The 19,598-nt window shown below is 30.8% G+C and overlaps 1 protein-coding gene across 1 annotated transcript in view; it reads left to right on the top strand.

The window, feature by feature from the left end:
* LOC146531466 (uncharacterized) overlaps nucleotides 1–19,062 on the top strand; it is a 28,180-nt gene extending 9,118 nt beyond the window's left edge. The window contains exons 2-5 of the mRNA XM_085198236.1: nucleotides 5,270–5,396; nucleotides 6,367–6,684; nucleotides 15,170–15,284; nucleotides 15,551–19,062. Coding sequence (XP_085054362.1) covers nucleotides 5,270–5,396; nucleotides 6,367–6,684; nucleotides 15,170–15,284; nucleotides 15,551–15,691 — 701 coding nt within the window. The 3' untranslated portion in view covers nucleotides 15,692–19,062. The remainder of the gene's footprint in view (nucleotides 1–5,269; nucleotides 5,397–6,366; nucleotides 6,685–15,169; nucleotides 15,285–15,550) is intronic.
* The last annotated feature ends 536 nt before the right edge of the window (nucleotides 19,063–19,598 follow it).

Genomic DNA, 19,598 nt, shown 5'->3' with positions numbered 1-19,598 from the left:
TTTTTATCATAATGGGACCAGTGTGGTCCCATTCTGGTGTGTTGAAATTTATAATAAGGAAACGATCCGGGTGCGATTACGTGGTAATTATCCGTACTCCGATATACGATACTAGGTGGCTTATGAAACGGTGTGTATAATAAATTTAATGATTATTATTTACATTTTCCAATGAATTTATGGCATTTTATCATATTTTAGGACCATTTATGAGAAAATTGTAGTCTATTTTTCAGTATCACTTCAAAAATATATTTTTAGGTATCAACCGAAAAGCTAAAACGCTTCCTGTTGATAAGAAGCCATTTTAACAATATTATACTACTATTATAATATTTAAATAATTTTATTATAAATTTATGAGTAGAGTGAGATGAGAGAGTCGCCAATTACAAAATTATGCCTATATATTTGTTGACATTTCAATAAAATTTTGAAAAAGCATAATTGTAACATATTTATATTGAAGAAAACTGTTTTTCTTCAATATAAATAGGTTCTTCTTATCAATAGTAGTTAAACATCTAACGAATGGAATATTACCTAGACGTCAGAAGTTACTTTTCTAAGGCATCCATAGGATGAATCAATTTAATCATTCAACGCTCGTACCATATTCTACGTCAACTAATTTTGTTGATTGAAACATCTTAAATTGGTCTCCAATAACACTGAGGTATTAGTGTGACGTGATATGTAAACAGCGTGCACACTACTAAAAATATCGTACGATATTTTTCAGCCAATGAGAACTGGCTTCGTGGTGGGCTTGGCTCCCCACCATGTCTTTGGAATGTATGTAATGTGGCGCTCGAGTCGAGAACGGCACTGTTATAAATAAACAGGTTTAGCAGGACACATCGGTTTCGAGGCCAATGCCATGATATTAGTGAAAGGATATGACAGGAATGAAGTTATATTATTTTTGGAATTTGCAGCTGTTCAGGGAAAGACGTACGAGTTCACTATATTAACATATGTTACATCAGTCTTTACAGTAGTTACATACACTGTGTACTTTTACACTATGAAAAAATACTGCCTTACTCCCTTACAAAATGACTGATATTACGGTTTTAGTCTTTTAATTTATATTTATTGTAAATTTATATAATTATTCGCTGTAAAAATGTCACGTTAAAATTACGTTTCTATTCAAGCTAGTATTATCTATGAATATTTCCATGTATTCGTAGGCAAATATTTATCTGCGCATACGCATCACGCGAAACAAGAGACCGTGTGACGTTACCGCAAGGGGCATGTGTGGCCAGATAAGAGATAGACAACCATTGATACATAGAGTAATGCTTCATCTTTCGTACCTTATTAAAAGTAAAATATATTATACCTTAAATTGGATTGGCCATAATGGCTCGGGCAAGGGTGTGGGTTCGATTCCTATTCGAGGAAATAAAATATTTAATATTTTCATTTCTTCACGTGTGGGGGGGTCATAACGTCAAGCTAAAATGTGAAATATTATACCTTCGTTAAAGACTATAACACCTGTCCAATTATTACTATATTTAGATATAGACAATTGCGTCTTATAATATTCTCTGTAAATACATACATATATTTATAACGTAATATAAAGTTTTTTTTTTTAAATCGGCCTTGTGAAACGTACACGCTTGGTATCTAGTCTATTTGAATGTTAATTAATACACAACGAATTTAAATAAATTTCATTGACATTCCACTTCTTTTATGTAATAAAATGTTTTATTTTATTTATTACTAGCGACCCTCTTGCGGCTTCGCCCGCTTTTACTACTGGATTATTCATATAATGTATGTTTGCAAAGCACTTAACATAATGTGAAAATTAATTAAACCCTAATGCAACCCGCATTTTCGTAGTTTCATTTATAGTAGATTTTCCAATTGTTTTACACAGCAAGGATTTTTTAGTAATTTTAAATCTGTGCTACTAATCTTTTCAAGTACTTATTAAAATATATTTAAATGACTATTTTTAAACGGAAGAAATTATAAACAAAAACCTACCTACTAATAACTACTACAAAAAATATGAAACCAAATATATCGCGCTGAAATAATACATTCAACTCCGATTATCCAATACGTGCAAACGCATCTAAATCTTTGTTGCTATAGAGGCAGGCGGGTTTTTTTTTTTCTTGCTTGCTTGTGGTTAATGCTGAAGAGGGTATTCTGTCCCTGGTGAAAAGCAAGCACTACGTGGCTGCCTGTGAGGAAAATTAAATAGAATGCATCGGCCGGGAATCGAACCCGGGCCGCCCGCGTGGCAGGCGAGCATTCTACCACTGAACCACCGATGCTTGTAAGCCAGGCGGGCGCGGCGGACACATGGCGAGTGGCGAGCCGTTTCGCAGTAAGGATTTTTTGATATTGTAACAACTTCTAAAGTACTTATTAAAATGAAAAACAGTAAAAGACATCTACATTAAATGGCCAACGTAACTAATATACTTATTTATATGCTGAGAGTAAGGGATAAGTGAAACTTGAGTAACATACAGCTGATGTGTCAACGGCGGGATGTGTCAACAATTAAATGCGTTTTTCTGTAAAACTATTCGCAATTTCGAAATAGTGTAAAAAGAAAATTTTATCTTCGTTTAACGTAGAAATTTAATAAAGTATTTTAAAGGATAAGGATTAATACCATTATGGAAAAATATCGCTCACAATAAAAAATATATTGAAATTATTATTTTTAGACAGAAATATGATCACTACACGTTATTCTTAAAAGATACGAATATGCTCTCGCGGACTTTTTTGTAGATCTTATTAAGAGGCACAATACTCCAGTACATTTTTTTCATGTAGTACTTACCATTAAAGCAGCGCATGCGCGAAAGTGTCTCAACGGGTAGGACTTTATACACATTTATCGTATTTATGTTAATTTACATAAGAATGTACAAATAATAAACTATATATAAACCTTCTACGAAAAATACTCGACCTGATGGTGAAAACCGCTTCAAAATCTGTTGGGTGGTTTAGAAGAAGAAGAGTTAGAAACAACAGACAGACACTAAAAGCGACTTTGTTTTATAAGATATAGGATACATTTTTTATTGCTCATTAGTTTTGAATTATTGCTAATGCAATGCAAACATTAAATTATCTTGTTTAATCTTGAACAAGTTTAAAAAATCATTAAATGAGATACAACAAAAAAGTTTAAACTTTACAGTTTAAACAATCATTTAATTGTACGAAGTGCTTAGAGTAAATTATCTTATATATCTTTATCTATGTGTGTATGTAGTAGTTATATATATATATTTATTTATATGTATGTATATTGATACGGCTATATGTATTTATGTATGCTTTGTATGTGTTATGTATGGTAAATATATATTTATTTTACACCCTTAATTATATATATATATATTTTTTGCACCCTACCCATATCATAATTTGCTATGTCCTCTGCCTTAAGGTTGCCTGGCAGCAATTGCTATTAAGCAATAAGGCCGCCTTTTGTACATTTATACGAGTATAATGTTATTGTATTTTTGTGTCTTTTCTTGGGTGTACAATAAAGAGTTATTATTATTATTATTAAATTACAGATCAAAAAAGAGATCAAAACACCTGCATATTTAAAGGATTGTCGCCTTTGTACAAGCTGTAATTAAAACTAAAGTTACAATTGTTTTTATGAATACGAATATCGTTAGTGTTTTAAATTCTATGAAAAACTAGTACTATACATTATGCGGGAGCATTCCACAGTTCTATATATGTATATGTCCTTGCATTTTTTTAAAACAATATATATTTTCGTATTTAACATTCGATATTTTAAATATCTTGTTATAAAATTTACAGAAAACTTAAATAATAAGAAGCAGTGAAGAAACAGAGAAATATGGTACCATTTTACTAAACGTTTAAAAATATATATCTTAAACTTATTGTAACTTGTATTGATCAAATAGCATCTTTCTGTACATCGTGAAAGTAGATTGCAATATCAACAATTCTAATCCATTAGACCACATAATCGAACTAAAAGGTGAAGAGACTAGTCGTAACTGGAGCACAAGCGTGTGGCCGTTAACGTGACAGATTGTGGGTTCAATTCCCACTCGAGGCAATAAAATATTTTCATTTCTCCGCTCGGGTGTCAAGACAAAACGCGGCGTTCAGTTCTGCCTCTCAACTCGCTATGCGTCGAGAATTCGGTGGAAATTGGAGCACGGAGTGTCTTAACTCTAGGTTCCCTCTGCCTACCCTGCTTTGTGCGGGATACAGCGTAAAGCTGATGTATTATATACCATAGTTAGATTTTACTTATACTATCATATTTTTTTCCATCCTTAAATATATTTGAGACTACTTAATGAGCTGAGAATTGAGAGACAGTGTACTTGTTAACAATGTTAATTCACGATTAATTACAGTTAAATGGAAATAATATGTTTAATGATTATATGCAACTGTAATGATGATATCATTAATCATTTATTGTAACTATCATCAGTTGTTTAATTATCTGGATGCTGTACTATGGTCTCAAATACAGAGATCACATAGCGGAGATGAGCGTCACATATATAATCAATATCTCGTTATAATCCCATAGCCAAAACAATAGCTTGTTAATAATTGAAATAATAAAGTTCTGTTATTTCTTTATTAATTACTAATTGGAATACTATTTAAATATGCTTATTACTGTAGCCTCTTGAAATTCTTTTGTTATTTTTAAAATAGAACTATATATTTTTTTTATACTCTACTATATAGGCATATACAAGTGCGTATACTGAAATATATAAATATGTTAGAAATATAAGGAGAGGATGCATAATTGATGAAAATTATTGCTATTGGTTGAGAGTTCTAATTAGAGAGAAGCGCTAGAGAGGTATTATATCATTCATTTATGAAATGTCAGTTTAAAATTTAATTTCTAGTTTGCTATAATTATAATGTTCCCGTTAAATATAATTATTACAACGGATTTTCATTTCCTTTATTGATTCGGTGTTATTTGTGAAAATATGTTGTGAAATATATTCGTTATGCTGATTTCTTATTTTTCTAAATTCAATTCTATTCTATTGTAATTACTAGAATAAATTCTATTGTAATTACTAGAATAAATAATGAATATATATTTTAGGACATTTTTTTACATAAAAAAAATTTACTAACGTTCTAAAAAAAATATTTTGCTCAGCTGTTCTTATTACTTATGTAGATTGTAGATGATAAAACATTATAAATATAGCTTATTTGTATATGTCAACAGGTGCTGTAAAAGAAAATTGTAACAAGGAAGAAGATCTTCTGCAACGATGTTCAATGTCATTACCAGTCCTCAGCTCATCAGATATCTCTTTCGCGTTAACCAGGGAAGAATTGGATAAGAGTTGTGTGTGAGTATAAAAGATAGAGAATAGAAAAATTACTCTCTCTCTATTAGAATCACAAGATTTTAATAAAAGGAGAGACCAATTAAAAAAATGTATTATCTTGTACGTTATTTTTGCTTTACTTCTGATACGAAACGAAAATTTTAAAGTTATCGATAACGTTCTTTATTCCTTGTTTTCTTGTTATGGAATATTTTCCGTTACCTTATTTATGAACTAGAAGTTCGAGCTGAAGTTTCACCAAGAGCAAGACTGCGTTAGCACCACGGAAGGGGAACTTTGAACGAAATGGCACGTAATAGTTACCCCATCTTAATTTAGTGTTCTTGTTTGTGGTAAACAGCAATTTGACGTTAGTTGTCCGACTGACTAACTTTACTGGCCGCTTGATTGGACCTTTGAATGGCCAATGAGGCTCTTAGTTGAAATTTTAGTCGACATAATTATTGTTTAAAATTATAAATGTCACATTTCGCTCGCTTTAACTGAAATTTCACGACTAAAGTTCATATCAGGTCAATTTTGTATGTCCACTATAATTATGCTTATGTATAAATTATAATATGTTGTTATATTATGAGGCCAATCGTGAGACTGTACTCGTGAAGGCGACACGTTTGAATTCGATTCCGACGCGAGGAAATTGAATATTTAATATGTTTATTTGTTTTATCTCTTCCCTCTGGTCTCGAGGCAAAGTGCGGCATTGGGTTCCGCCAGTCAACATGCAATACCTCCAGAATTCGGTGGAAAATGGGAATTGGAGTATATTAACACTAGATTCCCTCTGCCTATTTCGCAGGTGCGGGATACAGCGTGAAGCTATAATATGTTTAATTTTACTATTCTATATTAATATACTCTCAGTAATTGCGGTACAAGTTAATTCATAATTTATCAAATAATTAATCATAATTTATAAACAATTTCTCAACAAACTCGAGACGTTATAATTAATTTATTAATTTCACAGCGAACTGCGACTTGGCATAAAGTGTATAGATAACTACACCGAAGTTTGTATGGACAAGAACAAACAGGCCATGTTTAAAAAGATATATTCAGGGATAACGGAGGTTGTCCAAGAGTTGTGCACGAGAGGGAAGTACCAGGATGAGTATCTAAGACATGCTGATTGCGTGAAGAACGTACGCCCAGAGTACGAAGTATGCAGTAAGAACTATGAAGTCACCCTGACCACACTCAGCAATCACCAGAAGACGGAAGAATACCAAACTGATGAAGTTAATGTGGCTGTAAATCAGGAGAAATATTTGAGGACTGTTTGTTGGTGAGTAGAATTAATACTGCAGTTGACCAAGTAATACCAATATTATATTTTTTTTGATAATTATGAATAAAACTTATATATTTTATTTTATATACACATTGAGCCCATTGTGGTGCTGGGGCACAAGGATGTGAATGTCATACGAGGGTTGAGGGTTCGATCCCCATTCGTAGGAGTGAATTATTAATATTTTCATATCTTCAACATGCAATGCATATGTAAAAATTCGGCGGAAAGTGGGGAACGGAGTGTCGTGGCACTAGGTAAACCTAGTGCTAAGACTACTTCTGCTTACCCTGCTATGTGCGGGATACAGCGTGATGCTGATTAATATTATGTTTTACATGTTATAACACTTTCGCCTTTCGTATCGTTTTAGAATGAAAAACTAAACACACATACTCGTAGATATATTTTACGTTAATTTTGTTCACGGTTTCGGAGACAGTGTAAATATTAGTATCAAAATTATGACTAAAATAGAACTTTCATTCATACTATTTTAAATTTTGCATTATTCATATTACACTAGTGTTTAGCGGTGCGATTAAAACATCCATTAAAATTTTGTACTACATGAATAATTAACTAAAGTTTTCATGCATAGGGATACAGAATGTTAATTTATTTGATTTCTATGAATTATTCTGTCAAGACGAGCAACCTATCAACCAACATCTAAAGAGTTTGAAGTTCTCAGAGCAACCAGTATTTAATTCTCATCATGAATATTAGATGGTCGAATTCATTAAGATGTTCGATAAATTATAAGGGCTGCCTCATTAATTATTACTTTCACAAACTCGTTTACTTATAGGCAATTTTAGTATAAGTGTTGAAAGATTTAATATAAATTGTTTGTTTATGATCGACCTAGTCAGATTGGACTTGTTTGAATTTTGCACAACACAAATATTGGCTGTGGTTCTGATGATGCTGTGGCCGCGACTGTTTGATGTTAAGTAATAAATTATAAATGCATAATAATTTATGATATTAACTTGGATAACGGAAATATTCATTCATTTTTTCTACATTTTAATTGACAGAAATTATTATTATGTGGAAAATTATATTTTTTACTATACTTAAATACAGGTATTTGTATTAAATTATTAAGTTCAACACAATTGCCATATCGTAAGTGTTTTGGCATATCGTATACTTATCGTTGGCATATAATATCCACTTGAAAAAAATTGATTATGCTTAGAATGTTTTTCATTTTCCTAGTTTGATAAACGTCGCTTTGAAATCAACCATTTAAGTCGCAATGTGTCTAAAACATGCCTTTTCTTCTGATACAGTTTTCTATTATATAATATTTTATATTTACACTTAAAATTAATTTGTGTTGAGACACTTCACCTAGTGTTGAGACACTCTATTAAAAATATTAAATATTTCATGTCCTCGAGTAGGATTCGAACCCACAACCAGTGGTGTTGACAGCCACAACTGGCCCCAATAATGTAGATAATGTATTCAAAATATTCAAAATTATTCAACCAGCATCGCAGGACTTGCACATCGCTGACCACGCAGTTGCACTTTCAAAAGATAAACAAAAACAATACTATTTATTTCCTGTTAAAAATCCGAGTGAAACGTTGCGAAACGTGTGAACGGAGAAATAAGAGAATCTAGAATCATTTGCAATGGAATACTATAGAATGCTAATTTTGTTCCAAAGCTATCGGAAGATACCGCTACTATTTCTATCTAATTTGAGATAGAAATCCATTAATATATAAAGATGCTATTTATACAGCCTATAGGTAGCTGTCTAATTTAAAACGCGCGGAGCGCGTGCCAAGTTTCTGGGTTTCAGAACTGGCGAGCAGCACCGTGTGTTATTTTACACGAACCATTTGAAGCCACTTTTTACCTATTCGTAACTCAAAAACTATTCCACCTAAAGCTGTCATATTTGGCTCAAATATTTAGACCCCCTACTTGTATACGTGCATAAAATTTCATAAACACAGCTCAAATAGTTATTTAGATAATGACGTCCAAAAATCGTAAATTTTTAGGGGGGTGACTGACCTATAGACCTTAATGTTAACCAAGTTCCAGATGATCTAGAATGGTGAAATTTAGCATCCGGTTAAGTAATTGGGTGTATGTCAAGGGAAAAATCCGAAACTAGTATTTTTTTAAATATTTTCTTATAATTTTTCAATAAATAGATTCAATTAGGAATATTTACTTATAGCACCTGTAATGAAAGCATAGCAATCAAAGTTAATGATAACTGATTTTTAGGCATAGCGCCTGCCAACAAAATAAGAGCAATGCATTATTTATATATATTTGCTTTTATTTATGTCACACGTTAGTAAATATTTTATTTGTTTTGTAGACTAACTTCACTATTACTTACGTAAGCCATCTCAAACAACACGATGCTTTCAAGTATATTTTAAGATAAGATATGTCTCCATTTGTAGCTGAAAATGACTCTAATTTATGTCCTGAGAAAGCCTGTCATCATGTGGACTTCAAGGGCTTCACGTAAAAATATAAAAATATAATAAATGGATTAACATCCTTCATTATTATTTATTACTAGGGGACGCGCGCAGCTTCGCTTGCCTATTTAAGGGTGAATTCTAATAACCCATAAAACATGTGCTCAATGAAATATTTTTAAGTCTAAATTTCAAATTTTATAATAATCGGTGGCGTTTTAAAAATTTTTCTATATAAACTTTCAACCCCTTATTTGCACCCTTAGGGGGTGAATTCTAGAAAACCATACAACATATGTTTAATTATATACGTTTAAGAGTCTGAATTTCAAATTTTATGAATATTTATGAATATTTGCACCCCTAAAGGTTCTCTCTAGGGGGGGAATAATAAGAGGGGAGAATTCTAGAAAACGATGAAACACGTGTTCAATTAAATACCTTTAAAAATCTAAATTTCAAATTTTATAAAAATCGGTGCCGATTTAAATTTTTTTCCATAAAAACTTTGAACCGCTATTTCATCTCTTTAAGGTTAAAATTTTTCGAAATCCCTTCTTAGTGGATGTCCAGATTACGAAAGTAAACTTTTGTCCAAATTTAACGTTTCTACCATCAGCGGTTACGGCTGTGCGTGCGTCTTATCTGAGTCAGTGAGGACAAGTCCTTTTATATATATATAGATAATTTAAACATTTTAGTACTTATTATACTAAGAGCATTTGCATAGTCGATTAACGTATTTGATATTAAATACCTGAAGAACTTTTATTAAATTAGTGAATCACTTTTACATTTTTAAATATAAATTATTATAAAAAAGATACATTTAAAAATATAAAAAAACCACTCTTCCGAGGGCGGGACAAGGGTCCAAGCCATCGGTGGCTAGGGCTCCAGAGAGAGGAACCTCCGCACAATACGTGCCGCCTCAAGTAATACTGCCTTCTGTATCCGGTTCTTGATCCAACAGCTAAGCGATAGCCTCTTAAGGTGTTGGTCGAGGCTTTTCGCTATTAAACCGTTAACCGAAACCACTATCGGCACAATGATAACAAATAACAAATTATTATAACAAATTATTATTACAATATTTAAGTACTAAGTCCTATAAGGGTTCTGTTTTATTGCTTTCGAGGTACAGAATCCTAAAACAGAAAAAAATACACTAAAAAATAAATATAAATAAAAGCTTTTAAAAAGTAATTATATTGATAGAAATATATATAAAATTTAATAATAATATACTATCTGTAAGGTCAGTCGTGGCACAGGGGCATAAAGTGTGACTGTAAAACCTGACTGGTTACTGGTTACTAGTTACTGAGTGTTTTAACACTAGGTTCCCTCTGTCTACTCTTCTGTGTGCGGGATACAGAGTGAAGCTGATTTGATTTTTATTTTGAAACATTGTCAGCCTACCAGCTTTCAGCTATCTTAACAGAAGTAATTATAAAGTAATTATTAACAGTAAAAATTTAAGTAATTGTTAATAAAAAATAAGAGAAAAAAAGAGAAAATTAAAAATTACTTAAACAAAATAATAAAAAAAACCAAAATGTGGTGTCGTGGGACACCAGTTAGGAACGAAGTTCGACGAACGACGAGTCCTTCGGCTAATGTAGAATCGACACAAATTGCAAAAAAGTCGTGCTCAATTTTATGTAGGTTTTCTCGATTTTTCTCTTAAATTTTGCTGATTTGTTTTTATTTAAGTACAAGAAAGTATTTAGAAAATTCAGTATTTTAGGAAATAATAAATTACTTAAAATAAAAAAACATCGTAATTCAAATTATCAACTAAAAAAAGAAAGAGGGAGAAAGAGAAAGGTATTATACATTACTCGTCTGTGTATGCGACTGTCGCGCCTGCGCACGTCTCATTTAACGGTTTTATTCCACGCATTTTTCTTACGGTTTTACTATCACATTTTTTTCAGTTCGGTCACGCAGCTAAATCCCTATCCCTTCCAAGCCTGCCGTAAGGAACTTCGTTCCAATAAATAAATCCGCTTTACGGTGTATCCCACTCATAGCGGGGTAGACACAGGGAACCTAGTGTTAAGGCACTCAGTTCCCCTCTTTCCATCGAACTCTGAAGGCATTGCGTGTTGAGTTATTCCAACAAAATAATAAAATTAGAAAAAAATAATAATAAATTTATCAGATTTCTAAACGCAGCATACATTAATTACTTTATAATCTGACAACTGTCATTTAATCAACAAAATAAAAACTATAGTCGAGATTCATAGATAAATATAATCTAAATTCATATATAATTAAATATCATCTTAAGAGTAATAAAACATAATATTATTGACTATAATAAAAAAAGTAAATACCTAATTATATTAGATACATTTTATTGTACGAAGGCGCTCATATTTTAATGGTTTTTTTGGCCTGGGTTTCATGATTTTACTGGTTTTAGGAACACTTGTGAAAACGGCAGAGAACGAAGTTAACCTTGGGATCATATCAATTCAGATTGGTACCGTCAGCACTTAATAAACTTATTGTTTATATTTTTTCCAAGACATGTTGAACAATGAGTCGTTCAATAGAATTGCTTGTGGGTGAAACAAGAACCTTACACCGAATTGTTCCAATGCCTCCCGATGGGAGCTGTCTCTTCCATGCTTTTGCATATTCTTTGTTTGAGCGTATTGATATACAACAAACTAATAAATTGCGCGAGACTATAGTAGAGTACGTATGTCGTAACTGGAATGATTTAAGTATCTACACTAGCGCTCGAAACGGGAATCCTTACTCTTCTAAAGAAGACATGCTTTGCTTAACTACGTACGGAGCTACTTCCGAAATAAAGGCTGCAGTAGATTTGTACAATATTAAGATAGAAGTGTATTATCACAAGGGTGTCCTACTTGGTTTATTCGGCGAAGAGAAATGTCCTATGAAGCGCTGACTCTAAACTATGTTTTAAAAAGAGCAACTCTTGAGTTTCTTGCTATAGTAGCTTCCTATAGGAAAAGTACTAGTAATGGCCAAATTGAATAAAGAATATTTTGATTTTGATAACATTATGAACCTTCCTACTTATAATTTCTGTACAAAAAGTAATGATATCCCATCAAAAACATAAATGTAAAAAGAAAGCCAAGTTCTGTAATAAAACGTATGCTTTCAGCGATAAAAGAAGTGAGATGTAAATGTATGCCAAGTTCAATGGTCAGTCCTGAAATTTATTTTTAACAATATAAAATATTTTATAACAACTGAAAATGCCCATTCTTCTTACAACTTGGAGACTTCATTTATGTGTAATATCTGACTTGGCTAGTTTTCAAATTAATTTACATCGATATTAATGAATGTATTCAAATTCTATTCTATTCTATTCAGATTCTATTGTAAATTCATATGAAAACTAGCCAAGTCAGATATTACACATAAATGAAGTCTCCAAGTTGTAAGAAGAATGGGCATTTTCAGTTGTTATAAAATATTTTATATTGTTAAAAATAAATTTCAGGACTGACCATTGAACTTGGCATACATTTACATCTCACTTCTTTTATCGCTGAAAGCATACGTTTTATTACAGAACTTGGCTTTCTTTTTACATTTATGTTTTTGATGGGATAATATATTAATAGAATAGAAAACGTCAAGTTGCATAAGTTAGTACTTGTGTTAATATTTAAAATTGAATCCATACCTATATTATAAATTCAAAAGTAACTCTGTCTGTCTGTCTGTCTTTTACTCAATCAGGGCCAAACCGCTAATTTAATTGTGATAAAATACTCATATAGATATACTTGAGGGTCTCGGGATGAACATAGGATACTTTTTTTCTCATATTTGTAATATTTTCCACTAGTATATGAATATAATTTTTCGTTGTGATTTAGTATTTTATTTTACATTATATTTACTGTAGTGTAATATTAAGCAATATAAACATCAAATAGATAAGTTTTATTTCTTTGTGTATTTATAGGTATTGTAAAAAGTGAGAAGCTGTTTCTTTGGTTATATACGTATATAATATACGTATATAATATACGTATATAATATACGTATATAATATACGTATATACGTATATAATACACGTGTATTGAATGAAAACGAAGCCATGTGTTCATGTGTGTACTCAGTCAAATTTATTATCTTAAAAAGAATTTTGTATATATTTTTCAAAATCATCGAAATGTTTAATATATCTATTTAGTAACTATTTACAATACGTCATTAGAATTCCGTAGCGCTATACAACAAAATTGGATTATTTCAACACTGGCTTTTATAGTAAAAGTTCGTCTTGTTTAGATAGTTAATTGAAATGTACTCTCGAAGTTAGATTTAAACAAAACCTCGTTTGAAGCTAACGAGTAGAACTAAGCTTTCGACAAAGTAATACAACAAATGCATAATCTATATATATAAAAGGACTTGTCCTCACTGACTGAGGTAAGACGCACGCACAGCCGTAACCGCTGATGATAGAAACGTGAAATTTGGACAGATGTTTACTTTCGTAATCTGGACATCCACTAAGAAGGGATTTTGAAAAATTTTAACCCTAAAGGGGTGAAATAGGGGTTGAAAGTTTGTATGGAAAAAAATTTTAATCGGCACCGATATTTATAAAATTTGAAATTTAGATTTTTAAAAGCATTTAATTGAATACGTGTTTCATCGTTTTCTAGAATTCACCTAAGGGTGCAAATAAGGGGTTGAAAGTTTGTATGGAAACATCTTTAAAACGCCGCCGATTATTAAAAAATTTGAAATTTTGACTCTTAAAAATATTTAATTGAACATGTGTTTCATGGTTCTTTAGAATTCACCCCTAAATACGCAAGCGAAGCTGCGCGCGTCCGCTAGTATATTTATAATTTTTAAGCTCTCTGATGTACTTACTGGGAATAGTAAGTTCGTCTAGTTTAAATTATTAAAATCTGTTGTACCTCTGTAATGGTGGCACGTCTCAGGTCCTTTGTGGCGTAACTTTTGAGTTCCTCTCTAAAAATGCAAAAAAAGACGTTTCCATTTTTCTCGTGTCCATATACATTATACATTTTAGTGTTAAGACACTCCGTTCCCCACTTTTCGCTGAATTTTTAAGGCATTGCACTGTATGGCGTAATTTAACGCGAAGAAATGAAAATATTAATAAATAGTGATTCATTCTCCCGAGTGGGGATCGGACCTACAACGGCCTGCCTCAGTAATTCAAATATAAATACAATTACTATACGTAATAAGTATTTACGTATATTTAAATTATTTAAAAAATTAAATTAAATTACCATATAAAGAAGCCTAATATATGGATGTTAGGCTAGTACGAGTATGTCGAGGTCTATTATTATCTGTGATCGTTCACACTAAGCAGCTAATTAGTTCGCACTGATATACGGTTTCAGTTCCGGGTGACGTTTGATCTATATTAAATTAAATAACTTTTGCCATGACGTGTTAGTTTAGTGAAAATTGTTTAATCATTTAATAATTGGTTTTATTTATAACATTAATTATTTCATATATTATATTATATTTGATGATTTACATTTCGTGCTTAAAATGTCTCCGCTTTCCATTTGCTTATTTGATAACGTTACACTTTATCTGAGAAACTGGCAAAATTAAGATTTTTAAATAATTAAAAATGAGTGGGATTTAAACCAATAACCATTGTGAGCGGTTTCACATACATTCCCTTAATGAAAGTCTTTTTGAAATTGTTGATAGCCAGCCGTAGATCATTGCGCGGGGTTGAGTTCCGCCACTCAACAAGCAATGCCACGAGCGGCGTTAAGTGGGGAAGCGTAGTATCTTAGTACTAGGTTTCCTCTGCCTACCATGCCTACCATACCTATTTGCCGGATAACCGTGAAGTTGAAAAAAAGCTCTAGACTAAATGGAACTTTCGTTAACCTGAAAAAGTACGAATTTTAAATTTAATATATTAGTTCCCAGGTTTTTCTTTTTTGATGACTTATAAAGAGTTCTCGTCTGAAAAGTAATTTCTTTGCAGTTCCTTCCAAGAGTACTTGTTGTGTTCGGAGCGAACAGTTCAGAGGTCGTGCGGGGACGAAGCCGCTCTGTTCACGAGTGCATTCCTCAAGCGTATGGCTTCAAATATTATTAGGGTTTGTATTATTTTAATTATAATTTTTTATATTTTAATTGTTTATATAATTGTATTTTAGTTTTGTATTTTTATTTTTGTGTTTGTATTTTTATATTTGTATTTTTATTAATTATCTTATTACATTTAATGGTAAAAAAATGGTATTCAAAATTAAAACATCATTTTCATATAAACCCAAAATATTTACTATCTGTAATCTAATAAAAACTGTAGGCAATTTTCCAACGCGTGTATCGTATAATCGTTCTTTTTTTAAATTTACAGAATTTCTGCTTCGAATATCGGGGTCAGGAATGCGACTTGGCAGACAATGCGACATCGACGGGCCACAGTTCTTTATTAATCTTAACATTGATTCTAACATCACTACATCCCTTTATAACTGGCAGTTTGGTACCAACATAAGGATTTTTTCGAAAAAAGAAATCGATTTTAAAATTAGAATGTGTTTTTATAACTGGCAGTTTGGAACCAACGTAAGGACTTTTTCGAAAAAAGAAATCGATTTTAAAATTAGAACGTAGCGGCGCGTGCCCTCAGTAATTACTGACTGTGGAAGTTTCTTGCTAGTTACAATGATGCAACGTTCGGTGAACTGTACATAATTAATATAGGTGGATTGTTTCAGTTCCTCGCAGTTGGTTAAAGTTGAAATTATTTAGTGTAATGTTTTAATAATCTTATTATAGTCCTTTGTGAATTTAATGTGTTATTAATGTTTGTATTTTGACTAAAAACATAATTGGAGAAACGAGGTAAATATTGTTATCATGTAGTTTATTTTAAATTTATTCGGTACTTAGTTAGTTTAATAATTAAATTATATATTTTTTTAATTATTCGTACTTACAAAAAAAAAAAACGGTTTCTTTACTTCCTTATATACTACAAAGTATACAAAAATAAACTTACGTAAAATTGTAAACGATATTTACATAATAAGAATTAGTAATGAAAGAAATAATATCTAAAATTCATCATAGTCGTTAAATAACTTATAATTTCATCTATTATTATTATATTGTTACAATTAAAATATATATTTAATATTTGTAAATATTATTTTATTAAATTAGGAAATTTGTATAATAAACGCGGCCTTTTAAATTAGATTGTAAATCTCATTAATTTTGTCCCATGGAAATTGTATTAGCATGTTTATAGTCAGTCAAATTGTTATATCTTAAAACACAGGAAGATTTTCAATGAGGTAAAACAACAATAAAACAAATGACAATATTATTTTAATTCTTACTTATTTTAAAAACATTCAATCGATTTATTTCAATAAATTTTTATTTAATGGCGAAAAAAATTGTCTATCAAAATTGTATTTGTTTTGTAATTGTAGATATATATTCATTATCAGTAGTCTTAAAATAATGGATTTTGGCGAATGATGGTTTTTATGTTCAAGAAAATTAAATAAGAAGCTGTAGTGGCGCATCGTCATAGCGTCAGGGAGTACAATGTAACTGTTACGAGTTCGATTCCCACTGGTAACAAGATTAAACACTGCGTTGAATCCCGTCACTCAGCAAGCTATATCTCGAAAATCAATACAATTTGAAGTAAATAAAAAATATTTAGAAATTAAATGTAATCTAACAATTTACAATTGCCATATTCATTCGCAATCGTGCCAAGCTTATTTCTAATATTTAGCTCAGAACATCCTGTGATAGCCTGTAGGTGTGAATTAGGTGTTGGGATTGCAAATGGACTATGGACATTATATCGTACCATACTGAATTTTTAGTTTTTTTTGACAGTCTCAATATTTTAAAAATGAAGGTAACGGTTAGTAAATATATGTAGAAATAACTGGTCGAATATATCGAATTCACTCCATTTTCGATGAATTTTATAGAAATAAATTACAATATTCTAAATCACTAATTCTCTTAATTAACTCTTCTAACTCTTTGTTTCTCTAGTTACAGTATTATTTAAATACAAAGACTAAGCCTTGAGCAACCTTATAACTGATGACCTAATTAATTTTTATATTTTGCAATTCTTTAGTTTATTGTAATATGCAATATATATTTTATCACTGTAGAAAAATATTAAATTGTCATTTAAATTATTCATTTTCAACCTGTGTAACGTGGAATAATATTTTCAACCATACATATTCTCGTATAAATTCTATTTTTTTATAAAAATAATTTTAAATTACGCTTAAACCTCACAACATGCAGGTCCATTGTTCGACGGGAACCTTTAGAATTCTTTCCGCAACGGAACGGTCGCAGTAGAGTACGGTGTAATGAGCATGTTCCATTAATGAGATTTCGTTAAAGTTTTGTTTTGAAGCTTGAGGTTTGCGTTATTTCCAGTAGATGTATGTATGTACTAACTAGTATGTGTAAATAGTAATTTTAGTTAAGTAACTGGTAACACGCCAGGTGGAGTGTACGCCTGGAACTTTGTTAATTTAGGAAATATGAGTTTTATTAAATTTAGAAGCTCGTTTTGTATACTATAATATAGTCATGTTGCATACATTTTTGTTGATTTTTTAAAAATAAGTTTTATTTTCCAGGTCAGTCGTGGTGCAGGAGCACTAGCGTGCGACTGTGAACGCGACAGGTGGTGGGTTCGATTTTTACTCGAGGAAATTATTCAATGTTTATATTTCCTCGCTCTGGTAACGAAGCAAAGCGCGGCGTTTAGTTTCTCCAGAATTCGGCGAAAAGTGGGAAGCGGAAGTGTCTTAATGGGAACGGAGTATCTTAATACTAGGTTCCCAGGTTCTCTCTGCCTATCCTGCTTTCTGAAAATATAAATAAATAAAAATAAAATAAAAAAGTTTCATTTTTTAAGACTACCGTGGTGCAGGCGTCTGAATGTAAACGATGATATTAGCTTTTACAATGTTTCGCTGATCAATAGGAATTATAGGACCTTGGATTATGAGATGGTGGATGAAGCTCAAAAAAACTTTTATTATTTAGCTTCGCTATTTATTTTACATAATATTTTAGGTGCTTATGTAATAAATAATTTAAAAATTATGATTTGTAAAATTAATACAAATTTTAATGATAATTAATATTGATAATTACAAAATTAAAAAAATAAATAATTGTATAATCTTTTTTTATTGAGATAAGAAATCAGGAACAATAAAATTGTATCTAACATGTATTGAGCCATTTTATGTAAATGTTATCTTGTTATATTCATTACATACCTGTATCATATTATATATTTGTATCATCTTTAATTTTTTATTTCTTTTTAAATATTCTTTGATAAATTTATACGTAAGTAAGAAAAAATCGTAATCTATTAAAAATATACATCATTTTTCTTAATCTCGAATCTAACTCAAATATTTTTTTTATAGATAATTAAGTTATAAAGTTGTTACCTAAAGTTTTTATAATGCAAATAACCGTACTAGAATATGATACTTTATATTTATAAGATAATATTTTGCATACTTAGAAAGAAAGTGGTGTAACTTAAAATTCGTATAAATTCTGTTTTTAGTAAAAACTTATTTTAAAATCGCTTTTCTAAATTTTTAAGTTGCGTCACTTTCACTCTGAGGTTGCAATTTAAATTTTTAAATGACATTAAATCTTATTAATTGTTCCTACATATCACTACTCATTTTATAATATGTTATAATCGGATAGCAAGGTTTTTATGTAAATATTTACATAGAAAATTAATATTTTTTATTATAATTTAGAAAATAATCCATATCCAAATATTAAATGAGATTATTAAATAAAAATAAATAGCCTCGTGCAAATTAGAAACGAAGTTTTATTTTTGTGTTTTTTCTAATATAATAAAGGTATTTAATTCACTCACTTTGTCATGAATGAACGATGAAGTCTTCGGTAATTTTGCATAAAAAGAAGAAAATAAAAAAAGGTAGGAAAATGTTGAATGTTTTCATGCCTCTTATGTCGAGGCAAAAAAGTGCGGTATTAAGTTCCGCCACTCATCGTAATACCTTCAGAATTCGGCGGTCAACGGGAAATGAAAATTTCTTAATGTGAACGGATTACATTTGGTTCCCAGGTTCCCTCTGCCTATCCTACTATTTATTGGATGCAGCGAAAAAAAACTAGAAGCTAAATTTTCGGCAGAGGGAAAGAGAAATTGCCAGTAATAAAATAAATACTTAAAAGGTCAAATATGTGAATAAAATATTCTTTTATATTTTTGAGACAAGGGAAGGTCGCCCATTTAAATTATAAATTAATATATCCGTTGTTGGGATGAAGAATGGAAAAATGGGATAGTAAATATAATAAAGATTCGTTTCGTATATTTTACAACGTCTACG

This window comes from Heliconius melpomene, chromosome 15, assembly GCF_056956725.1.
Source record: "Heliconius melpomene rosina isolate 202511_hmr_F chromosome 15, ASM5695672v1, whole genome shotgun sequence".
In the NCBI taxonomy this organism is placed as follows: Eukaryota; Metazoa; Arthropoda; class Insecta; order Lepidoptera; family Nymphalidae; genus Heliconius; species Heliconius melpomene.
Note: the sequence above shows the minus strand (reverse complement) of the source record. Positions and strands in the feature narration are given on the sequence as shown.